Source organism: Podarcis muralis, chromosome 7 (assembly GCF_964188315.1).
Source record: "Podarcis muralis chromosome 7, rPodMur119.hap1.1, whole genome shotgun sequence".
Taxonomy (NCBI): Eukaryota; Metazoa; Chordata; class Lepidosauria; order Squamata; family Lacertidae; genus Podarcis; species Podarcis muralis.
In genome coordinates this window covers 574,359-591,535 of record NC_135661.1, presented here as the reverse complement: position 1 = coordinate 591,535, position 17,177 = coordinate 574,359, and the positions used below count along the sequence as shown (strand labels likewise).

General features: G+C 47.7%; 2 protein-coding genes across 2 annotated transcripts in view; both read right to left on the bottom strand.

The window, feature by feature from the left end:
* Positions 1–2,734: 2,734 nt before the first annotated feature.
* On the bottom strand, positions 2,735–7,723 carry LOC114602875 (E3 ubiquitin-protein ligase RNF186). Its single transcript, XM_028741604.2, has one exon. It carries the CDS (start codon positions 6,521–6,523, stop codon positions 5,465–5,467), a length of 1,059 nt encoding a protein of 352 aa, XP_028597437.2. The 5' UTR covers positions 6,524–7,723; the 3' UTR covers positions 2,735–5,464.
* Positions 7,724–9,919: 2,196 nt separating this feature from the next.
* The window catches only part of TNFRSF8 (TNF receptor superfamily member 8), a 28,052-nt gene continuing 20,794 nt past the window's right edge, over positions 9,920–17,177 (bottom strand). Inside the window, exons 8-11 of the mRNA XM_077930927.1 lie at positions 16,782–17,058; positions 13,668–13,693; positions 12,425–12,635; positions 9,920–10,996 (exon numbers count right to left, since the gene is read on the bottom strand). Of these exons, the coding sequence (XP_077787053.1) occupies positions 10,749–10,996; positions 12,425–12,635; positions 13,668–13,693; positions 16,782–17,058 (762 nt within the window). The 3' untranslated portion in view covers positions 9,920–10,748. The remainder of the gene's footprint in view (positions 10,997–12,424; positions 12,636–13,667; positions 13,694–16,781; positions 17,059–17,177) is intronic.

The window sequence follows — 17,177 nt, the reverse complement described above, 5'->3', positions numbered from 1 at the left end:
CCCATCCCTCTTGTTTGCCTTAGTGTCTTTTCCTTAGCTGGAGCAGTTTTTTTTGCTCCTCCTTTTCTTCTAATTTCTCTCCTTATTGCTTTAGTCTTCCTGTTTCCCCCCTTTGCAAGTTTGCTGTCTTTACCTCCCCTCTCCCAGGCAGCATCCTTTATCTCTAGCATCCCTTATTTCTCTCCCCAATCAGCAAACGATCAGCGGCTTTGTTTCAACACCCACTTCCCTCTTTTTTTTTTTTTTTTTAAAAAAAGCATGATCTGCTTTTCGCCCCTGGGCAATTCAACTCCAGGGACCATGCATTTGCTTCATAAGACGCACAGACATTTCCCCTTACTTTTTAGGAAGAAAAAGGTGCGTCTTATGGAGCGAAAAATATGGTATGTGGCCCTTCACAGACTCTTCTGTCGATGGACCTCACCAAAATCCAAACCAGAAAGGTTTGGGGTTTTATTTTGCATGTAGAAAGTCTCAGGTTCAGTTCCTGGCATCGCCATCTGAAACCCTGGAGAGCTGTTGCTAGTCAGTTGCAGGGCGAACCTCATGCGTAGGTGCTGAATGTGGCCCTCTGCGCTTCTTCATTTGGCCCTCAGAGCTTTCCCAAGCCACACCCTCCACCCTCACAGGCCATGCCCCTTTCCAGCCCTGCTCTGCACCCTTCTTGAGCATTTATGCCTGGCTGAAAAGTATGTCCTTGAACTCTGACCGTGCCTCTCGCTTCCCTGGAGGATAAGAGAAGTGTGTGTCAAAACTAAGCTACTGTAAAAAGATAAAGGGACCCCTGACCATTAGGTCCAGTCGTGGCCGACTCTGGGGTTGCGTCGCTCATCTCGCTTTATTGGCCGAGGGAACCGGCGTACAGCTTCCGGGTCATGTGGCCAGCAGGACTAAGCCGCTTCTGGCGAACCAGAGCAGAGCACGGAAACACTGTTTACCTTCCTGCCAGAGCGGTACCTATTTATCTATTTGCACTTTGACGTGCTTTCGAACTGCTAGGTTGGCAGGAGCAGGGACCGAGCAACGGGAGCTCACCCCGTCCCAGGGATTCGAACTGCCGACCTTCTGATCGGCAAGCCCTAGGCTCTGTAGTTTAACCCACAGCGCCACCCGCGTCCCTTTAAGCTACTGTATAGAGGCCAAATTTCGCCTACTGTTGGCTATGGCCAGGGCCGTCTTTAGCAGATGTGGCATCGGGGTGCAAATATCCGCCCAGCGCTCCCAAATTACCACGAATAGTGGGGAGGTGGGCGAAGCTGCACACTGCCAGCCATGGGCAAGGGGCGCAACTCTCCCCCATGCTGCTGCAGGAGAGCATTCCCCGCGGAGGCTTGGGAAGGAAGCTGCCTGCCTGCCAGCCATATAGTTGGGGGGGTGCAGCTTCCATCCTAAGCCTCTGCAGGGATCACTCTCCTCCTGCCAGCCATATGGTTGATGGGGCGCAGCTGGCAGGTGTGCAGGTAAAGGGGAGGCCGCCGGCAAAGCCGCGCAGCTCCCCCACTCGCTAGGGCACCCCTGAGAGGCCGGCGCCCTAGCGCAACGCACCACTAAACCCTATGGGAAAGATGGCTCTGGCTGTGGCTCTGCCCATTGCTGGCATGCAGCTTCTACAAAGTTAAGCCAGCTTTCTGAATCGCTCCTCGTTTTATGATGCTTTGTCCTAGGTGCTTAGCTGATGGTTAGCCCTGTCCCTTTTTTTTTTTTTTTTTTTTTTTGATGGAGTAACAGGTCCTTCCTCCTTTGAAGCCTGCAAAGCTCTGTGAAAATGGACCCCCTATTGTTCTTCAGATAAACCCATCTTCGCCCACCGGCTGCCAGTCTTCCCTGCCTCCTCAGAAGCTAAAGCTCTCTGCTGTCTTCCTATTATTATTATTTTTAGTAAGCTTTGCATTGTGACATATTCCGATTCTTTTTTCTGCAGGCATGTGGGAGGGAGGGATGGACTGGCCTGTCAATCCCAATTTTCTCTGTTTCTCATTTCCAGGGCCTTATATTCAGCTCCCCACATCCCTAGAGCAATCCTCAATTTAAAAAATAAAAATAAAAAAGGAAAAACCTCATGAAAATTTGTCAGCACGAGTGTAATTTCCCCCTGATGCAATACTGCTTAATCTACAGCAGCGGTTCCCAAACTTTTCCAGGTCTGTCTGACCCCTCTGTTCCATAAACTTATCCCCAGTCCTTCTTGCCCTACCCTATAAAAAGCATTATTTATAATAATGGTTGACTAAGGAAGATAACAAATGTCCGTATAGTTAAAGCCATGGTTTTCCCAGTAGTGATGTATGGAAGTGAGAGCTGGACCATAAAGAAGGCTGATCGCTGAAGAATTGATGCTTTTGAATTATGGTGCTGGAGGAGACTCTTGAGAGTCCCATGGACTGCAAGAAGACCAAACCTCTCCATTCTGAAGGAAATCAGCCCTGAGTGCTCACTGGAAGGACAGATCCTGAAGCTGAGGCTCCAGTACTTTGGCCACCTCATGAGAAGAGAAGACTCCCTGGAAAAGACCCTGATGTTGGGAAAGATGGAGGGCACAAGGAGAAGGGGATGACAGAGGACGAGATGGTTGGAGAGTGTTCTCGAAGCTACCAGCATGAGTTTGACCAAACTGTGGGAGGCAGTGGAAGACAGGAATGCCTGGCGTGCTCTGATCCAGGGGGTCTCGAAGAGGCGGACACAACTAAACGACTAAACAACAAGGAAGATAACGGCACCATAAAATTCAAAACAGTGACAATTAATTGCACATTTATTCAAAATCCAATAAAAATTATTGAGTTTAATTCATCATTCAATAGAACGAGTGAACTTCATCCAGGGATACCAGCTTTTCAAAGTCTGATGGTCATTTACACCTCCAGTGCCCCCCCCCCGCCATCTCCTCGCCTCTTAGCACCCCCCCCCCTTAATTCCCCCACCGAGGAGACAGTGTTGCCTAGTTTGGGAACTATTGATCTACACCTTTTTGCTATGCAATTCCCCTTAATACAGTGCATTGTGTGTGTTGTTTTCAGTTAAATATGCATTTTTATGCACGCTTTACACCAACACCTGTGGTTTTTGTACAAATTACTTGAGGGGAGAACTGCATTGCAAAAAATCAGAGAAGTGCTAATTTCAAAGGTTGGTTGTGTTTCATTCTTTCGGAATGTGCAGATTTGGGAGGTTCCCCTCTAAAAGTGACCGAGAAACGCATTGGAAAGATGAGCGAAGGATTAATAGGAAGGCTTACAGCCTCTCCACAAGCAAAGGGAAACAAATGCAATCTAATCTCCACATAAGCTTTGGTGTAAGCAAATCAGGATGATCTGAATAAGCAGCTCACCTGGAGGAGCCTGACAACACCTGTCTTTGTCCCTGGGGCAGATGGGAGTTGTAGTCCAATATTTGGGGAGGGCGCACGTAAAGGAAGGATATTATTAGGTGGGCTGTGATAGCTAATGGGAATGCATTGCCCATAGCTGATGAGCAATCAGGGAGCTCCCCACACTACTGAACCTTCACTCAGTAGCACGGCAGTTTATATAAGGCCTCTGGCCAATCAGAGGTTCCCACGACTCAGCCAATCAGGTTTCTGGAAATTGTGACAAAGAGTTAGCTACAAATCCTGAACAGTAGGCAGTTGAGGACCACTGAACGCAGTTGATTTAAGTGCACCAGATTGCGCTGTTAAGTGTAATGGACTCAGCAGAGAAAATGTGCCTTTGAACCTTGATGTAAGGTTGCCAACTGACCAGAAATAAAAGCTGCTCTGGAGTGCTCTTGTGCCTCTAACAGCAGCTTAGCCTGCAGGAATCAGGTGGTAATGTTCATTGCAGCGTGGGAATTAAGCAATTGTGGGTTAGGTTGAGGATCATGCTGCAGTTAGAGGCATGAGAGCAGTGATAAGCTGTTCCAACAAATCTTGTATGCTCTGCCTCTTCTCCCTTCAACAATGTCTGTGTCACAGCCAGAGATCAACACAGATAAAGTGCTTTCCTTCCATACAGAATGGGCCAGTTAGGTTTCTACTAACTAGTCACTGGGGAGTAACAGCATATCTTGTTGGTGATGGCAGGTACTTTGTCACATTTGGAGCAGGGAGAAAGAAACAAAAGGACAGAGAGACAAACTCACAAGACAAATTGTCTATTTATACATATGAAAACCTATTAAATATATACACTATTTTGTAAAAATGAAAACACAGTACATTTTGATAATACTGAGTGTTTCAACTGCCCTTATTTGCAGAGATACCCGAGTTGTGTTTGTGCTGTATTTACCATCACAGATCTTTAGTTCATCGACATTTTGCAGAAATAACAGGCACAGAGGAACAAGCCCTTTTGCATTTTGCATTAAATGATGCCCATAAAGATCCACCCTTACTTTGCGTTAAATGATACCTGGAGGACTGAGCCTTTTCTGGCTACTTAATCCGTGGATGGGGAACTCCAGCTCCCTTCATCATCCCTGACCACTGGGGCTTGGTGGCCGCTGGAGCTCCCTGCTATAGTCAACCCTTTTCACACAGAAAGGTAGAGGAATCTCAATTTCATCTTGATGGAAAAAACACTCTTTAAAAACAACGCCCAACTGCAAGGACAATCAGGGGAATTAAACAGCAGGTAATCTGCATTAAGGGGATCCTAAGAGAAGTCCTGATGGATCCGTCCAAGCCAGGGGTGGCTAACCCATGACCCTCCTGCTTTTGTTGGGCTCTATCTCCCATCATCTGCAGTCAACATGGCCAATGGTCAGGGGGTGGTGTGAATTTGTGGTCCAGCAATATCCAGAAGACCACAGATGCTCCCCCAACCCTGATCTAGGCCCATCTAGTCCAGCATCCTGTGGTCACAGCAGCCCGTCAGATGCCCCTGGAGAAGCAGAACGTGAAAGCAGCAGCCTTTGCTATTGGCCTTTCAGCATTCACAGGTAGACTGCATGTGCACGTGGAGGTTCTACTTAGTTGACATGCTTAACAGCCACTGACCACGCTCTACGGAGAGGTCCGACCCCGCTTTCTTCAAGCCAGAAGTTCGGTTGCCTTGCAGCGAAACAGAGCCAGACATTCTCCGGCAACAACAAATCATTCAGCGAGGCAGGCGATCTTTGGGTGAAACCACCCAAAACTCAACAGGGAGCTGTGTTTGTGTCTCTCTGTAGGCTCCCGCTGTGGGGCATGCGGGGCTGTGCCTCAACGGGAACAGGCATCAGGGGTTGTGTTAGCAAACTCTCCACCCTCCTCACCCTCTGGTCCAGTGACAGGACGGGCCTCTGCCTGATCTGTACGATGACCCAAAGAAGGAAGGCCTCTGTCGGTCCTTCTCCCAGCAGCGGACGACAGATGCCCTGGCACAAGGGCCCCGAGTGAGAAACCTCAACCGCTACGACGTTCCCCAAACGCACGGGATCCGTAGATGGGGCCCATGCAATGCTCCTGACCCGCGAATAAGGAAACCACAGCATGGCGGTCTTCTCAAGCCTCCTGTCTCTCCTTCCACCTCCAGGGAGACCGCAAGAGATCTGGGCAGCTCCAGCTGGGGTTGCAGCAGAGCAGCACCGACATGATGAGCCCCAGGACCACCACAGAGCACAGCATCCACTTCAACATCCCCGTGTACATGAAGGGGAGGACCAGGACGATAAGGACAGCCACGAGCAGCAGGAGCAGCACCAGCCTCTTAGCCGCTGCCCGGCTTGGTTCCCTGATGGCATCATTCTCAGAGGCGGGGTGGCCATCAGTGAGGCTGGTGCCAGAAGGGTCTGGCGGACAGGGGACCTCGGTGTCCAGGCCAGGGCTGCCCAGCCGGCCCACCACGTCCTCCTTGTCATGAAGGCTGCAGATCAGGCCTCCGAAAACGACGGTGGCCTTCCGGCAGAGCGGGCAGCTGACGACCCAGGTGTGGTCTTCGTTCCGCAGGATGAGCTTCAAACAGACGGCACAGAAGACGTGCTGGCAGGCCAGGACTTTGGGCAGGCGGCAGGCGCTGTACTGGTTGAAGCAGATGAGGCAATCCATCTCGGCCAGTGAGACTTTGGAGGGGCGCGGATGGCACAGGTCGGCCACTGGCGGCACAGAAGTCTCCGTCAAAGCGGGCGGCTCCAAGGGTGCTGAGGGCACCGGTTCTGGAGTGCCTAACTGGGCAGCATCTGGATCGGGGCCTTCCGCGGCAGGGGAACAGCAACCCTTGCCCTCTTCTGTAGGATCAGCCTCATCTAATGGATCACCCTCCTCTTGGTGTATCGGCCCTTTGGATGTCTCTGCCACGTCCATTTCCACAGCGTCTTCACCTTCTGCCATCCCCAGCTGCCCTGTCTCCCTGCCTGGAGAGACAGTTTCGCTCTCAGTATGTAAGTGATCCCCGGAGCCTTCCATAGGAGACAATGGCGGCCTCAGCGACAGCACAGCATGTGTGCATTTGGAAGCTCCTTTTATAAAGGCGCTTTGTCCGGCCAACACAGAGCGAAGGCTTTGTTTGCTCTCCGAACATCCCGCTTGCTCCGGGAAAGGCAGTGACGTCGTGGTGGTTGTCATTTTAAAAAAAAACCAAAAAACCCAAGGCAGGGATAGGCGTTAATCAGTAACTCCAACGGTCACAGGGTTTTATGATGCCCGATAACATAAGCTGGGGAATTCTTGCCCTAAAGAGCAAAAGTTTTTTGTTTGTTTTTTAAACTGAGATCCAAAACATAAGGAGGATGCTTGAGGTTTTTTGTTTTTTTCAGAGAAGGTGTAGCCAGCATTCAGAATCACACAAGTACAGAGTTGAAAGGTAGCGGGTGGCGCTGTGGTCTAAAACACTGAGCCTCTTGGGCTTGCTGATCGGAAGGTTGGCAGTTCGAATCCCCGTGACGGGGTGAGCTCCTGTTGCTCTGTCCCAGCTCCTGCCAACCTAGCAGTTCGAAAGCACGGAGTGCAAGTAGATAAATAGGTACTGCTGCGGCGGGAAGGTAAACGGTGTTTCCCTGCACTCTGGTTTCCATCATGGTGTTCCATTGCGCCAAAAGCGGTTTATTCCTGCTGGCCACATGGCCCAGAAAGCTTTCTGTGGACAAACGCCAGCTCCCTCAGCCTAAAAGCGAGATGAGCGCTGCAACCCCATAGTCGTCTTTGACTGGACTTAACCACCCTTTACCTTTACATTTACCTAGTCCAACTCTAAGCTGCAGTGCAGTGATTACAGATAAAGAATCCCTGGCCGACGGGCATCCAAACTTTGTTGAAAAGCACCCATTGAAGGGGGGGTCCACCACCTTCTGAAGGAGTCTGTTCCACTGTCAAACAGCTTGTACTGCCAGAAATGTATTCCTAATGTTTAGTCGGAATCTCTTGTCACATGAGTCAATTGGTTCAAGTCCCAGCCTCTGGAGCAGCAGAAAACAAGCTTGCTCCATCTTCCATGTGATGGCCCTTTAGATATTTGAAGATGGCTATCATATCTTCTCTCGTTCTCCTCTTCTTTCTCCAGGCTAAACATATCCAGCTCCCTCATCTGTTCCTCATAAGGCTTAGTTTCCAGACCCTTGATCCTCTTGGTAGCATATTCCAGCTTGTCGATATTCTTCTTAAATTGTGGCACCTACAACTGGACACAGTATTCCAGGTGTGGTCTGACAAAGGCAGAATACAGTGGTCCTCTTACTTCCCTAAATGTTGTTGTTGTTTAGTCGTTTAGTCGTGTCCGACTCTTCGTGACCCCATGGACCAGAGCACGCCGGGCACTTCTGTCTTCCACTGCCTCCCACAGTTTGGTCAAACTCATGCTGGTAGCTTCGAGAACACTGTCCAACCATCTCGTCTTCTGTCGTCCCCTTCTCCTTGTGCCCTCCATCTTTCCCAACATCAGGGTCTTTTCCAGGGAGTCTTCTCTTCTCCTGAGGTGGCCAAAGTATTGGAGCCTCAGCTTCAGGATCTGTCCTTCCAGTGAGCACTCAGGGCTGATTCCTTCAGAATGGATAGGTTTGATCTTCTTGCAGTCCAGGGGACTCTCAAGAGTCTCCTCCAGCACCATAATTCAAAAGCATCAATTCTTTGGCGATCAGCCTTCTTTATGGTCCAGCTCTCACTTCCATACATCACTACTGGGAAAACCATAGCTTTAACTATACGGACCTTTCCCTAAATGTATCCAGACACTAAACTTCTGTTGATGCAGCCTAGGATTTCATCACCTTTTTTTTGTTGCTGCATCACACTGTTGACTCCTGTTAAGCTTCTGGTCTACCTAGAAAATAAAATAACTCCAGGCAAACAAGAAGCAATTTCAGAGACTCATGAGTGTTTTGAGGGACCCATCACACACAAGCACAAACAAGCAGAGCTGAAAATTCCACACAGACTCCAAATTTGACCCGAAATGACCAGTTCCCTCCGGATATTCCAAACATCTGCATATTTTAGTTGTGCATTCCAGCGTTTAGGGATGCTTTAAGGAAATCATCAAGTCTTGCCAATGATTTGAAGGCAATGTCTAAAAGTAACCCAAAGTTTCACAGAAACACCTTTGTGTGGGCGTGTTTTGTTTTCGATTAAAAGAAAAGGCCTTGCGGCGTTCTAAATTGGGGGTGGTTGGGAAAACAAAAATCAAAGATATGGGGGGTGGGGATACAGGGTGTGGAGGGGATTGTATTCAAAGGCCAATACAGTGGTACCTCGGGTTACATACGCTTCAGGTTACATACGCTTCAGGTTACATACGCTTCAGGTTACAGACTCCGCTAACCCAGAAATAGTACCTCGGGTTAAGAACTTTGCTTCAGGCTGAGAACAGAAATCGTGCTCTGGCAGCGCGACGGCAGCAGGAGGCCCCATTAGCTAAAGTGGTGCTTCAGGTTAAGAACAGTTTCAGGTTAAGAATGGACCTCCGGACTGATATGGAAGGGGGGGCATGTCTTCTTCACCTTCTTCTTCGCTACAATATATCCATTTATTTCCAATTGTCAATGTCAAAAGGGACTAAAATCTATAAAATTCATAGAAAATCAACGTGCCAATTTGCTCAATTTCTCTAGGACTCCATGACACCTCCCCTGTCCTCCATAATCCCTCAAGCAAGGTGTCAAGACCCTAATCCTGTCAAATCACTCTGCCAAGCCTTTCCTCCGGGCAATGCCAGGTGGCAGACTATGCATACATGGACCATTGTGCTTATCTGCGCATATCTCCAGCTCTGCATATTCCCCCCTCCCTCCTCCATATGTTAATCCCGTGTAACCCAACCACTTCTTAATGTATTCATGATGTAACTGGGATGTATTTTGCACTGTATTCTGGGACATGGAGGGAAGTTTCAAAAGTTCATGTCACCCCTTTCTCGCTGTTCAATCTCGCCTTGAACCTGTTGCGCAATAAACTTGGATCTTCTGCAGCTTGCTCCTGTCTCCGGCTGAGCTCATTTTCCTCGCAGGGACCCGCGGACTTAGTCCGATGAGCTGGGTGGCAGAGTAGCCCCGCACCCAGATTTTACCGTAACAGGAACAAATTAAGTACGTTACCAGAGGTACCACTGTAGAAGACAGCTTCGGGTTTCTTTGCAAACTACTTTAGGCTGAGAGAATCTGCGCGGGGAAACTTTACCACCAGATTTCTGTTTGTCCGTCAGTTCCGCAGTTCCAAACCAGCGGCAGGAAAAGAAACCCTGCCTAATAAAACTTCTCCCACCTGGTGCCCTCTAGATTTTGGGGGCTGCAATTCCCATCATCACCCCTGAGCATCGGCCATGTTGACTGGGGCTGCTGGGAGAAGGGCCAATGTCATCCCCAAAGCAGACAGTCGCTTGCCATTACACCCCCCAGCTAACGCCATCATAACTCTGTCATCCTTCAATGCAGGGATCATAGAACTGAGAACTTGTGGCCCTCTAGATAATAATAATAATAATAATAATAATAATAATAATAATAATAATAATAATAAATGTTTATTTATATCCCGCCCTCCCCAGCCGAAGCTGGGCTCAGGGCGGCTAACAACAATCAAAATAATCCGACATTCTAAAACATTCATTATAAAATTAATTAAATCAAATTAAATTAAAATCAAATTATGTTGTGGGGCTCCCATCATCATCCCTAACCATTGGCCCTGGTGGCTGGGGCTGATGGGGGTCAGATTCTGACATCATCCAGGGGACACTAGGATAGGGAAGGCTGGCTTAAGGTATCAAAGAATCATAGAGTCTTAGAAAGGACCCCAAGAATCATCTATTCCAGCTCCCTGAAATGCAGGAATCTCAGCTAAAAAAATCATTGTCGATGGATTCCCACAAAGAAAAGGCGGGTGCAAAGCTGATCAGTTCATTTTCCATTTCCAAATCTGGAGCAATTTCGCCTGCAAATTCACCCACAACGGGACCACGCGAGACCAAGACTCAAATCGTTGTGCATTCGTACATTGGTTTTTCGAACAGAATTTGTTCCGGAAGTCCATTTTACTTCCGAAACGTTCGGAAACCAAGGGGTGGCTTCTGATTGGCTGCAGGAGTGTCCTGCAGCCAATCAGAAGCTACGGAAGCCATGCTGGACGTTCAGCTTCTGAGGCAAAGTTCGCAAACCGGGAACACCTACTTCCGGGTTTGCGACGTTCGAGTTCCGAGTTGTTCATGAACCAAGCTGTTCGGAAACCAAGGTACGACTGTAGAGCACTTCCTATGCTAAAAACAGTTCAGTAAGAGTGGCTGGGGGAAAACCAGCCAGATGGGTAGGGCATAAATAATAAAATTATTATTTATTATTATAAGCGTGCACCCGTCATTTTCTAGCTAGATGGCCAAAGTCTTTCCACAGGAATTGTGGAATTCCCACTCTTCCTCCACGGGAGTTGTGATGTCACTTCCTGGGTGGAATTCCGTTTCCTGTTCCGGATAGCGCATGGCCAGTTCCTTCCCCTCTACGTCCTCCTGGGTCTCAGAACCTCCATCTTCCTCCTTGGTGAGGCACATCTTCCCGGAAGGCACTTCCGAAACGGACCCCACGATCACCGTGTCAGCTCTCATGATGTATATTTTTTCTGGGGGGGGGGGGGAGAAACAGGAAACAGTATTACTTCCCCCTCCCTCAGTCACACATAAAGCATAGCTTCAGGTGGGGAAAACAGTTGGGGGTTCAAAACGTTCCTCACTTCATTTTTTAAAAAATGTTCTTTTTGCAAAAAATGGATATGCAGTGGTACCCTGGTTGTCGAACTTTTTTTTTAATAGTTTTTATTAAGAATTTCAACATAACAAATTATCAAAACGTATCATCTTCATTCCCCCCCCTCAATTTTTCCCCTCCCCAAGAAAAACCCTCCCTCCCCCCCAAGTCTTCCCTCAGCTCCTCTCTGATTTTTCAACACATGTTATTCTCTGCATATTGTAAAATTGTAAAGATCCTTCAATTATGTGTCTATTATGCTAACAGTCTATAAATTTGTGTATGTTTATTCAAAACCTGCCAAGGAGTCCAATTCATTTTGTTGTTTTTTTAAGTAGTTTGTAAAAAGTTCCCATTCTTCTTTAAAGTCACAGTTGTCCTTGTCTCGCAGTTTGTATGTCAATTTCGCCAATACAGTGGTAAAGTAAAGTAAAGGTAAAGGGACCCCTGACCATTAGGTCCAGTCGTTGTCGCCTCTGGGGTTGCGGCGCTCATCTTGCTTTATTGGCTGAGGGAGCTGGCGTACAGCTTCCGGGTCATGTGGCCGGCATGACTAAGCTGCTTCTAGCGAACCAGAGCAGCGCACGGAAATGCCGTTTACTTTCCTGCCAGAGGTACCTATTTATCTACTTGCACTTTGACGTGCTTTTGAACTGCTAAGTTGGCAGGAGCAGGGACCGAGCAACAGGAGCTCACCCCGTCGCGGGGATTCGAACCGCCGACCTTCTGATCGGCAAGTCCTAGGCTCTGTGGTTTAACCCACAGCACCACCCTCGTCCCTTAATACAGTGGTACCTTGAGTTAAGTACTTAATTCGTTCCGGAGGTCCTTTAGCTAATGGGGCCTCCTGCTGCCGCCGCGCTGCTGGAGCCCGATTTTTGTTCGTATCCTGAAGCAAAGTTCTTAACCTGAAGCACTTTTTTCTGGGTTAGCAGTGTGTGTAACCTTAAGTGTATGTAACCCGAAGCGTATGTAACCCGAGGTACCACTGTACCTTGGTTGTCAAACTTAAACCATTCTGGGAGTCGACTACCGGAACCGTTCGAAAACCAAGGTACAGCTTCTGATTGGCTGCAGGAGCTTTCTGCACTCAATCAGAAGCTGTGGAAGTCGTGTTGGCAGTTCGGCTTCCAAAAAAAAATTTGCAAACCAGAACGCTTCCGGGTTTGCGGTGTTCAGGAACCAATTTGCTCAGGAGCCAAGCCATTCGACAACCAAGGTACCACTGTCTTATACGATCCGTAATGGAGCACTCACTCCAGCAGGAGGCAGTGAGGGCCACTGAACTCAACGGCTGACTCACCGATGTGGTTACTCGTGTGGTTGTGCAGGGGGGGCTCCACAAATGTCCCTCCGTCCATCTGAAACAGCTCATCACCTTTGGGACCAAGGACAGGAGTGTTTTCCATTTCCAAGACGGAGACGCCGTCAGGGGCTTCTGCAAGGGGTTCGGGATTCAGCTGGTCCCCCTCTGCTAAGCCATGCTCTTCAGAGTCCGGCCCATCGATCCTCTCCTTGCAAAGACAGAAAACCAGGAGATCAACGGATGAAGGGTCTATCCTGCGCAGGAAGGCAAGCCATCCATTCTCACTGCCCAGTTCTCCCTCTCTGGCTTTCCCCACCGTCAAGATTTAGGCTGCATAAAAGGTAAAAGGACCCCTGACCATTAGGTCCAGTCGCGGAGGACTCTGGGGTTGTGGCACTCATCTCGCTCTATAGGCCGAGGGAGCCGGCGTACAGCTTCTGGGTCATGTGGCCAGCAGGACTAAGCCGCCTCTGGCGAACCAGAGCAGCGCACGGAAACGCTGATGCGGTGGCAGCGGGAGGCCCCATTAGCTAAAGTGGTGCTTCAGGTTAAGAACAGTTTCAAGTTAAGAACAGACCTCCAGAACGAATTAAGTTCTTAACCCGAGGTGCCACTGTACCGCTCGTCACCTGTAACCAGTAAAGTTGTGGCCTTTTTTAGCCCATTAACCTTAATAATTGTGATGTGTCATTATTTCCACCTGGGGGGTGGGGCGGGAACTCGCCACACAATATAAATCACAAGTAAAATGTAGTAAAATTGCACATTGCAGTGGACGCTCGGGTTGCAAACGTGATCCGTGCGGGAAGCATATCCGCAACCCGCAACGCTGCGTCTGCGCACGTGTGGGTTGCAATTCGGTGCTTCTGCGAAGGCGCAAAGCACGATTTAGTGCTTCTGTGCATGCGCAAGCGCCAAAACCTGTAAGTAACTTGTTCCAGTACTTGCCAGTGACTTTAAATTTTTACAGTGATCTTTTAAACAAAGTAAGAATTTATTCCAGTCCTTTTCAAATACTTGATCTTCCTGGTTTCGGATCATTTCTGTCAATTTCGCCATCTCCGCATAGTCCATCAGTTTAGCCTGCCATTCCTCTTTCTACGGTATTTCTTCTTGCCCTCCCCTTCTTTTCTTAGCTCCAGTGGTTCCTGAACAGTTTTTTAAATAGCAACAGCTGGAAACAGAAAGCTTTATTTCACCCCTCGATATGCTGAATTGCAAGGCAAGGGATCATACTTACTTCGCAAATCTTCGCCGGGTTAGAGGCTGCAAAAGAGAGAGAAAATGAGAGGAGGGATTAAATCTCTCGCCATTCAACGTTTCTGCATTAATTTCTGGAGATGGCAATCCCAAAAGGTTTCCCTCTCCCTACACAAACAAAGCATGCCATTCTTTAATTAGGAAAGGTTTCTGCCAAAGAAGATAATTGATGGCCTCAGACTTTCAAATTATTTTTAAAGAAGGAGAGATTGTTTTTTATTTATTTCATAAAATTTATATGCATTTATATTTCATGAAATGTGTACATGATTGTAAAACAACAACAAAAAAAGCAAAATCCCATCAGTGGTTTACAAAAAGAATAAAAGCATGAAACTATCAGTTAAAAGCAGGTAAAAAAAACTATTCAAAATTAATTAAAATAAGTGGCAGGCAGATTAAAACACCTGCCGGCGTTCTACATGATATAGGCTTTCACCAAAACAAAATGTTTCTAGCAGATGATGTTTTTAGTGACATCAAGTACGATCCATCACTGTACTCTTTTTGGCACCGGCCAAAAACAGTATGGTTTAGGCAAGCCTACCCAGATGCGGGTGGCGCTGTGGGTTAAACCACAGAGCCTAGGTCTTGCCGATAAGAAGGCTGGCGGTTCGAATCCCCGCGACGGGGTGAGCTCCCGTTGCTCGGTCCCTGCTCCTGCCAACCTAGCAGTTTGAAAGCACGTCAAAGTGCAAGTAAATAAATACCGTATTTTTTGCTCTATAAGACTCACTTTTTCCCTCCTAAAAAGTATGGGGAATTGTGTGTGCGTCTTATGGAGCGAATGCAGGCTGTGCAGCTATCCCAGAAGCCAGAACAGCAAGAGGGATTGCTGCTTTCACTGCACAGCGATCCCTCTTGCTGTTCTGGCTTCTGAGATTCAGAATATTTTTTTTCTTGTTTTCCTCCTCCAAAAACTAGGTGCGTCTTGTGGTCTGGTGCGTCTTATAGAGCGAAAAATACGGTAGGTGCCGCTCCGGCGGGAAGGTAAACGGCGTTTCCGTGCGCTGCTCTGGTTCGCCACAAGCGGCTTAGTCATGCTGGCCACATGACCCGGAAGCTGTATGCCGGCTCCCTCAGCCAATAAAGCAAGATGAGCGCTGCAACCCCAGAGTCGGTCACGACTAGACCTAATGGTCAGGGGTCCTTTACCTTTACCCAGACATGTAGAAGGCTGATGTGTCCTTTAATCTGTTTTTCATTTATTGCTGTGTTTTTTATAAAAAAAAGTAGTAGTATAATTTTTATGAACTCTACAGATAAAAATAATAAAAATGGATTAGGAAAACCCATAGAGAACATTTGTCAACGGCTCTGAGCTTAAACAGAGCCTCTGGACTCAGCACCCCCAGGTAGGGCCGGCGATGGTCCTTGCCAGAAATCCTGGAGAGCAGCTGCCAGCCCGTGCAGGCAATACTGAGCTAGATGGACCTATGGCGTCCTATGTTCCTCCGATATTCACGCAAAGCAATGCATGATGGGCTACACTGAGCTCCTAGGACAGGGGGCACCTGAAAGTACTCAAAATATTATAAGTTGCATCATGGTGCCCAAAACAAAGGGAACTGTGCCACCTACTGTTGCAATGAAGTCATGACAAGAGCCCAACTCGACCAGAGCTCTTCCGTCATTTACTGAATTTGTGGGCAGGCAACATGAACTCTTGTCTCTCTAAAGAGCTTTTGACATGGACATTAGCTTCCCCCGGGATTTCAAGAGCTCAGCAATGGAAAACCTCAATAAATATGCTTTTGGCTGTGTCAGTCAGTCAGTTTTATTGCACATAGCCAAAGGCTGCCGCAATGTACACAGAATCATTCAACAATTGAAAGACAATATACTGGATTGATACAAAAAACTTGAAACATTTATATTATCAAGACATTACCTACTCTAAACAGAGCTATAAAAGTACCTTAATATACAGGTTAAAGCATTAAACAATAAAATTTATAGGTTAAAATTGTCACATGGCCACTAATATATTAAGAAATAAAGTTAATTAATAAAATGTGCAATTATATTCAGAGTTTGGTGATAAAGATAGAATATAGCTTGATGTAGATAGGGTCAAATAAATTCATCTCCATTACAGTTGGTGGCTGTCTTGGCTATATAATTAGCTCTAATTTTCCTAGCGGCAGCTGCAAAGCATGCTACACGCCAGGTCACATACTTATCTGTGTCTGCGAGGAGATATAAAATAATGTCAGAGGGGTTCTGGCTAGGGGACCTTGTCATTACAAGTGCTAAAAATTGTTCTCTTGCTTCATTATATAAGGGGCAGCACAAGATATAATGCATAAGGTCATCTACTTCAGGACATCCCCTAATGCAAACACGTTCATTTGTTGGTATGCCTCTGTGTCTCTCATTTCTATAAGCAGAGTTTATTGTATTTAATCTTTTAGCAGTGCGGCATAAGAACTTCTGGACTTTGGCCGCTGCGGCAAAAACTACACGTAAACTGCATGTTTCCCGGGGGGGGGGGGGGTGTTTGAAGGATCCAGAACACTTTTTTGACATCTGGTGGGATTTTATTTCCTATGTTTCTGACTTGGATGCTCATCATGTCTCAGTTATAAATTGGAATGTTTACTGTTCTTTCTTTCCTATTTACTGGGTGTTTGGTTTGTATATAGTATGACGTAATACCCTGTCAAGGGACGCGGGTGGCGCTGTGGGTTAAACCACAGAGCCGAGGACTTGCCGATCCGAAGGTTGGCGGTTTGAATCCCCGCAACGGGGTGAGCTTCCATTGCTCGGTCCCTGCTCCTGCCAACCTAGCAGTTCGAAAGCACACCAAAGTGCAAGTAGATAAATAGGTTCCACTCTGGCGGAAAGGTAAACGGCGTTTCCGTGCGCTGCTCTGGTTCACCAGAAGCGGCTTAGTCCTGCTGGCCACATGACCCGGAAGCTGTACGCCGGCTCCCTCGGCCAATAAAGCGAGATGAGCGCCGCAACCCCAGAGTCGTCCAAGACTGTACCTAATGGTCAGGGGTCCCTTTACCTTTACACTGTCACTGCACGTCTGGGTTGTTAACAATGTGATATGTTATTATATATATCTCTCTCTTATAATAACCAGCACCTTGAAGATTGAGCATAGATTTCCTGTGGAAGAAGGTCAGCTCACTCTTCGCTGCATGGGGGACGATCCACGCCTTGCAAAACCTCCTCCACCAGAACATCACCAAGCCGGCAAACAGGACCAACACGGAAAGGAGGACAGCAACCAAGAGGGCGAAATCAGTCTCCCCTGAAAAGCCAAAGACACACAGAGGAATGGGCAAGGGATGAGAGGAAAGGGTGAGGAAGAAATATACAGTGGTACCTCGGGTTAAGAACTTAATTCGTTCTGAAGGTCCGTTCTTAAGCTGAAACTGTTCTTAACCTGAAGCACCACTTTAGCTAATGGGGCCTCCTGCTGCCGCCACGCCACCGGAGCACGATTTCTGTTCTCATCCTGAAGCAAAGTTCTTAACCC

What these genes read in the sequence shown, in the direction of transcription:
- LOC114602875 (XM_028741604.2), bottom strand. Translation starts at nt 6,523, where the DNA reads ATGACAACCACCACGACGTCACTGCCTTTCCCGGAGCAAGCGGGATGT.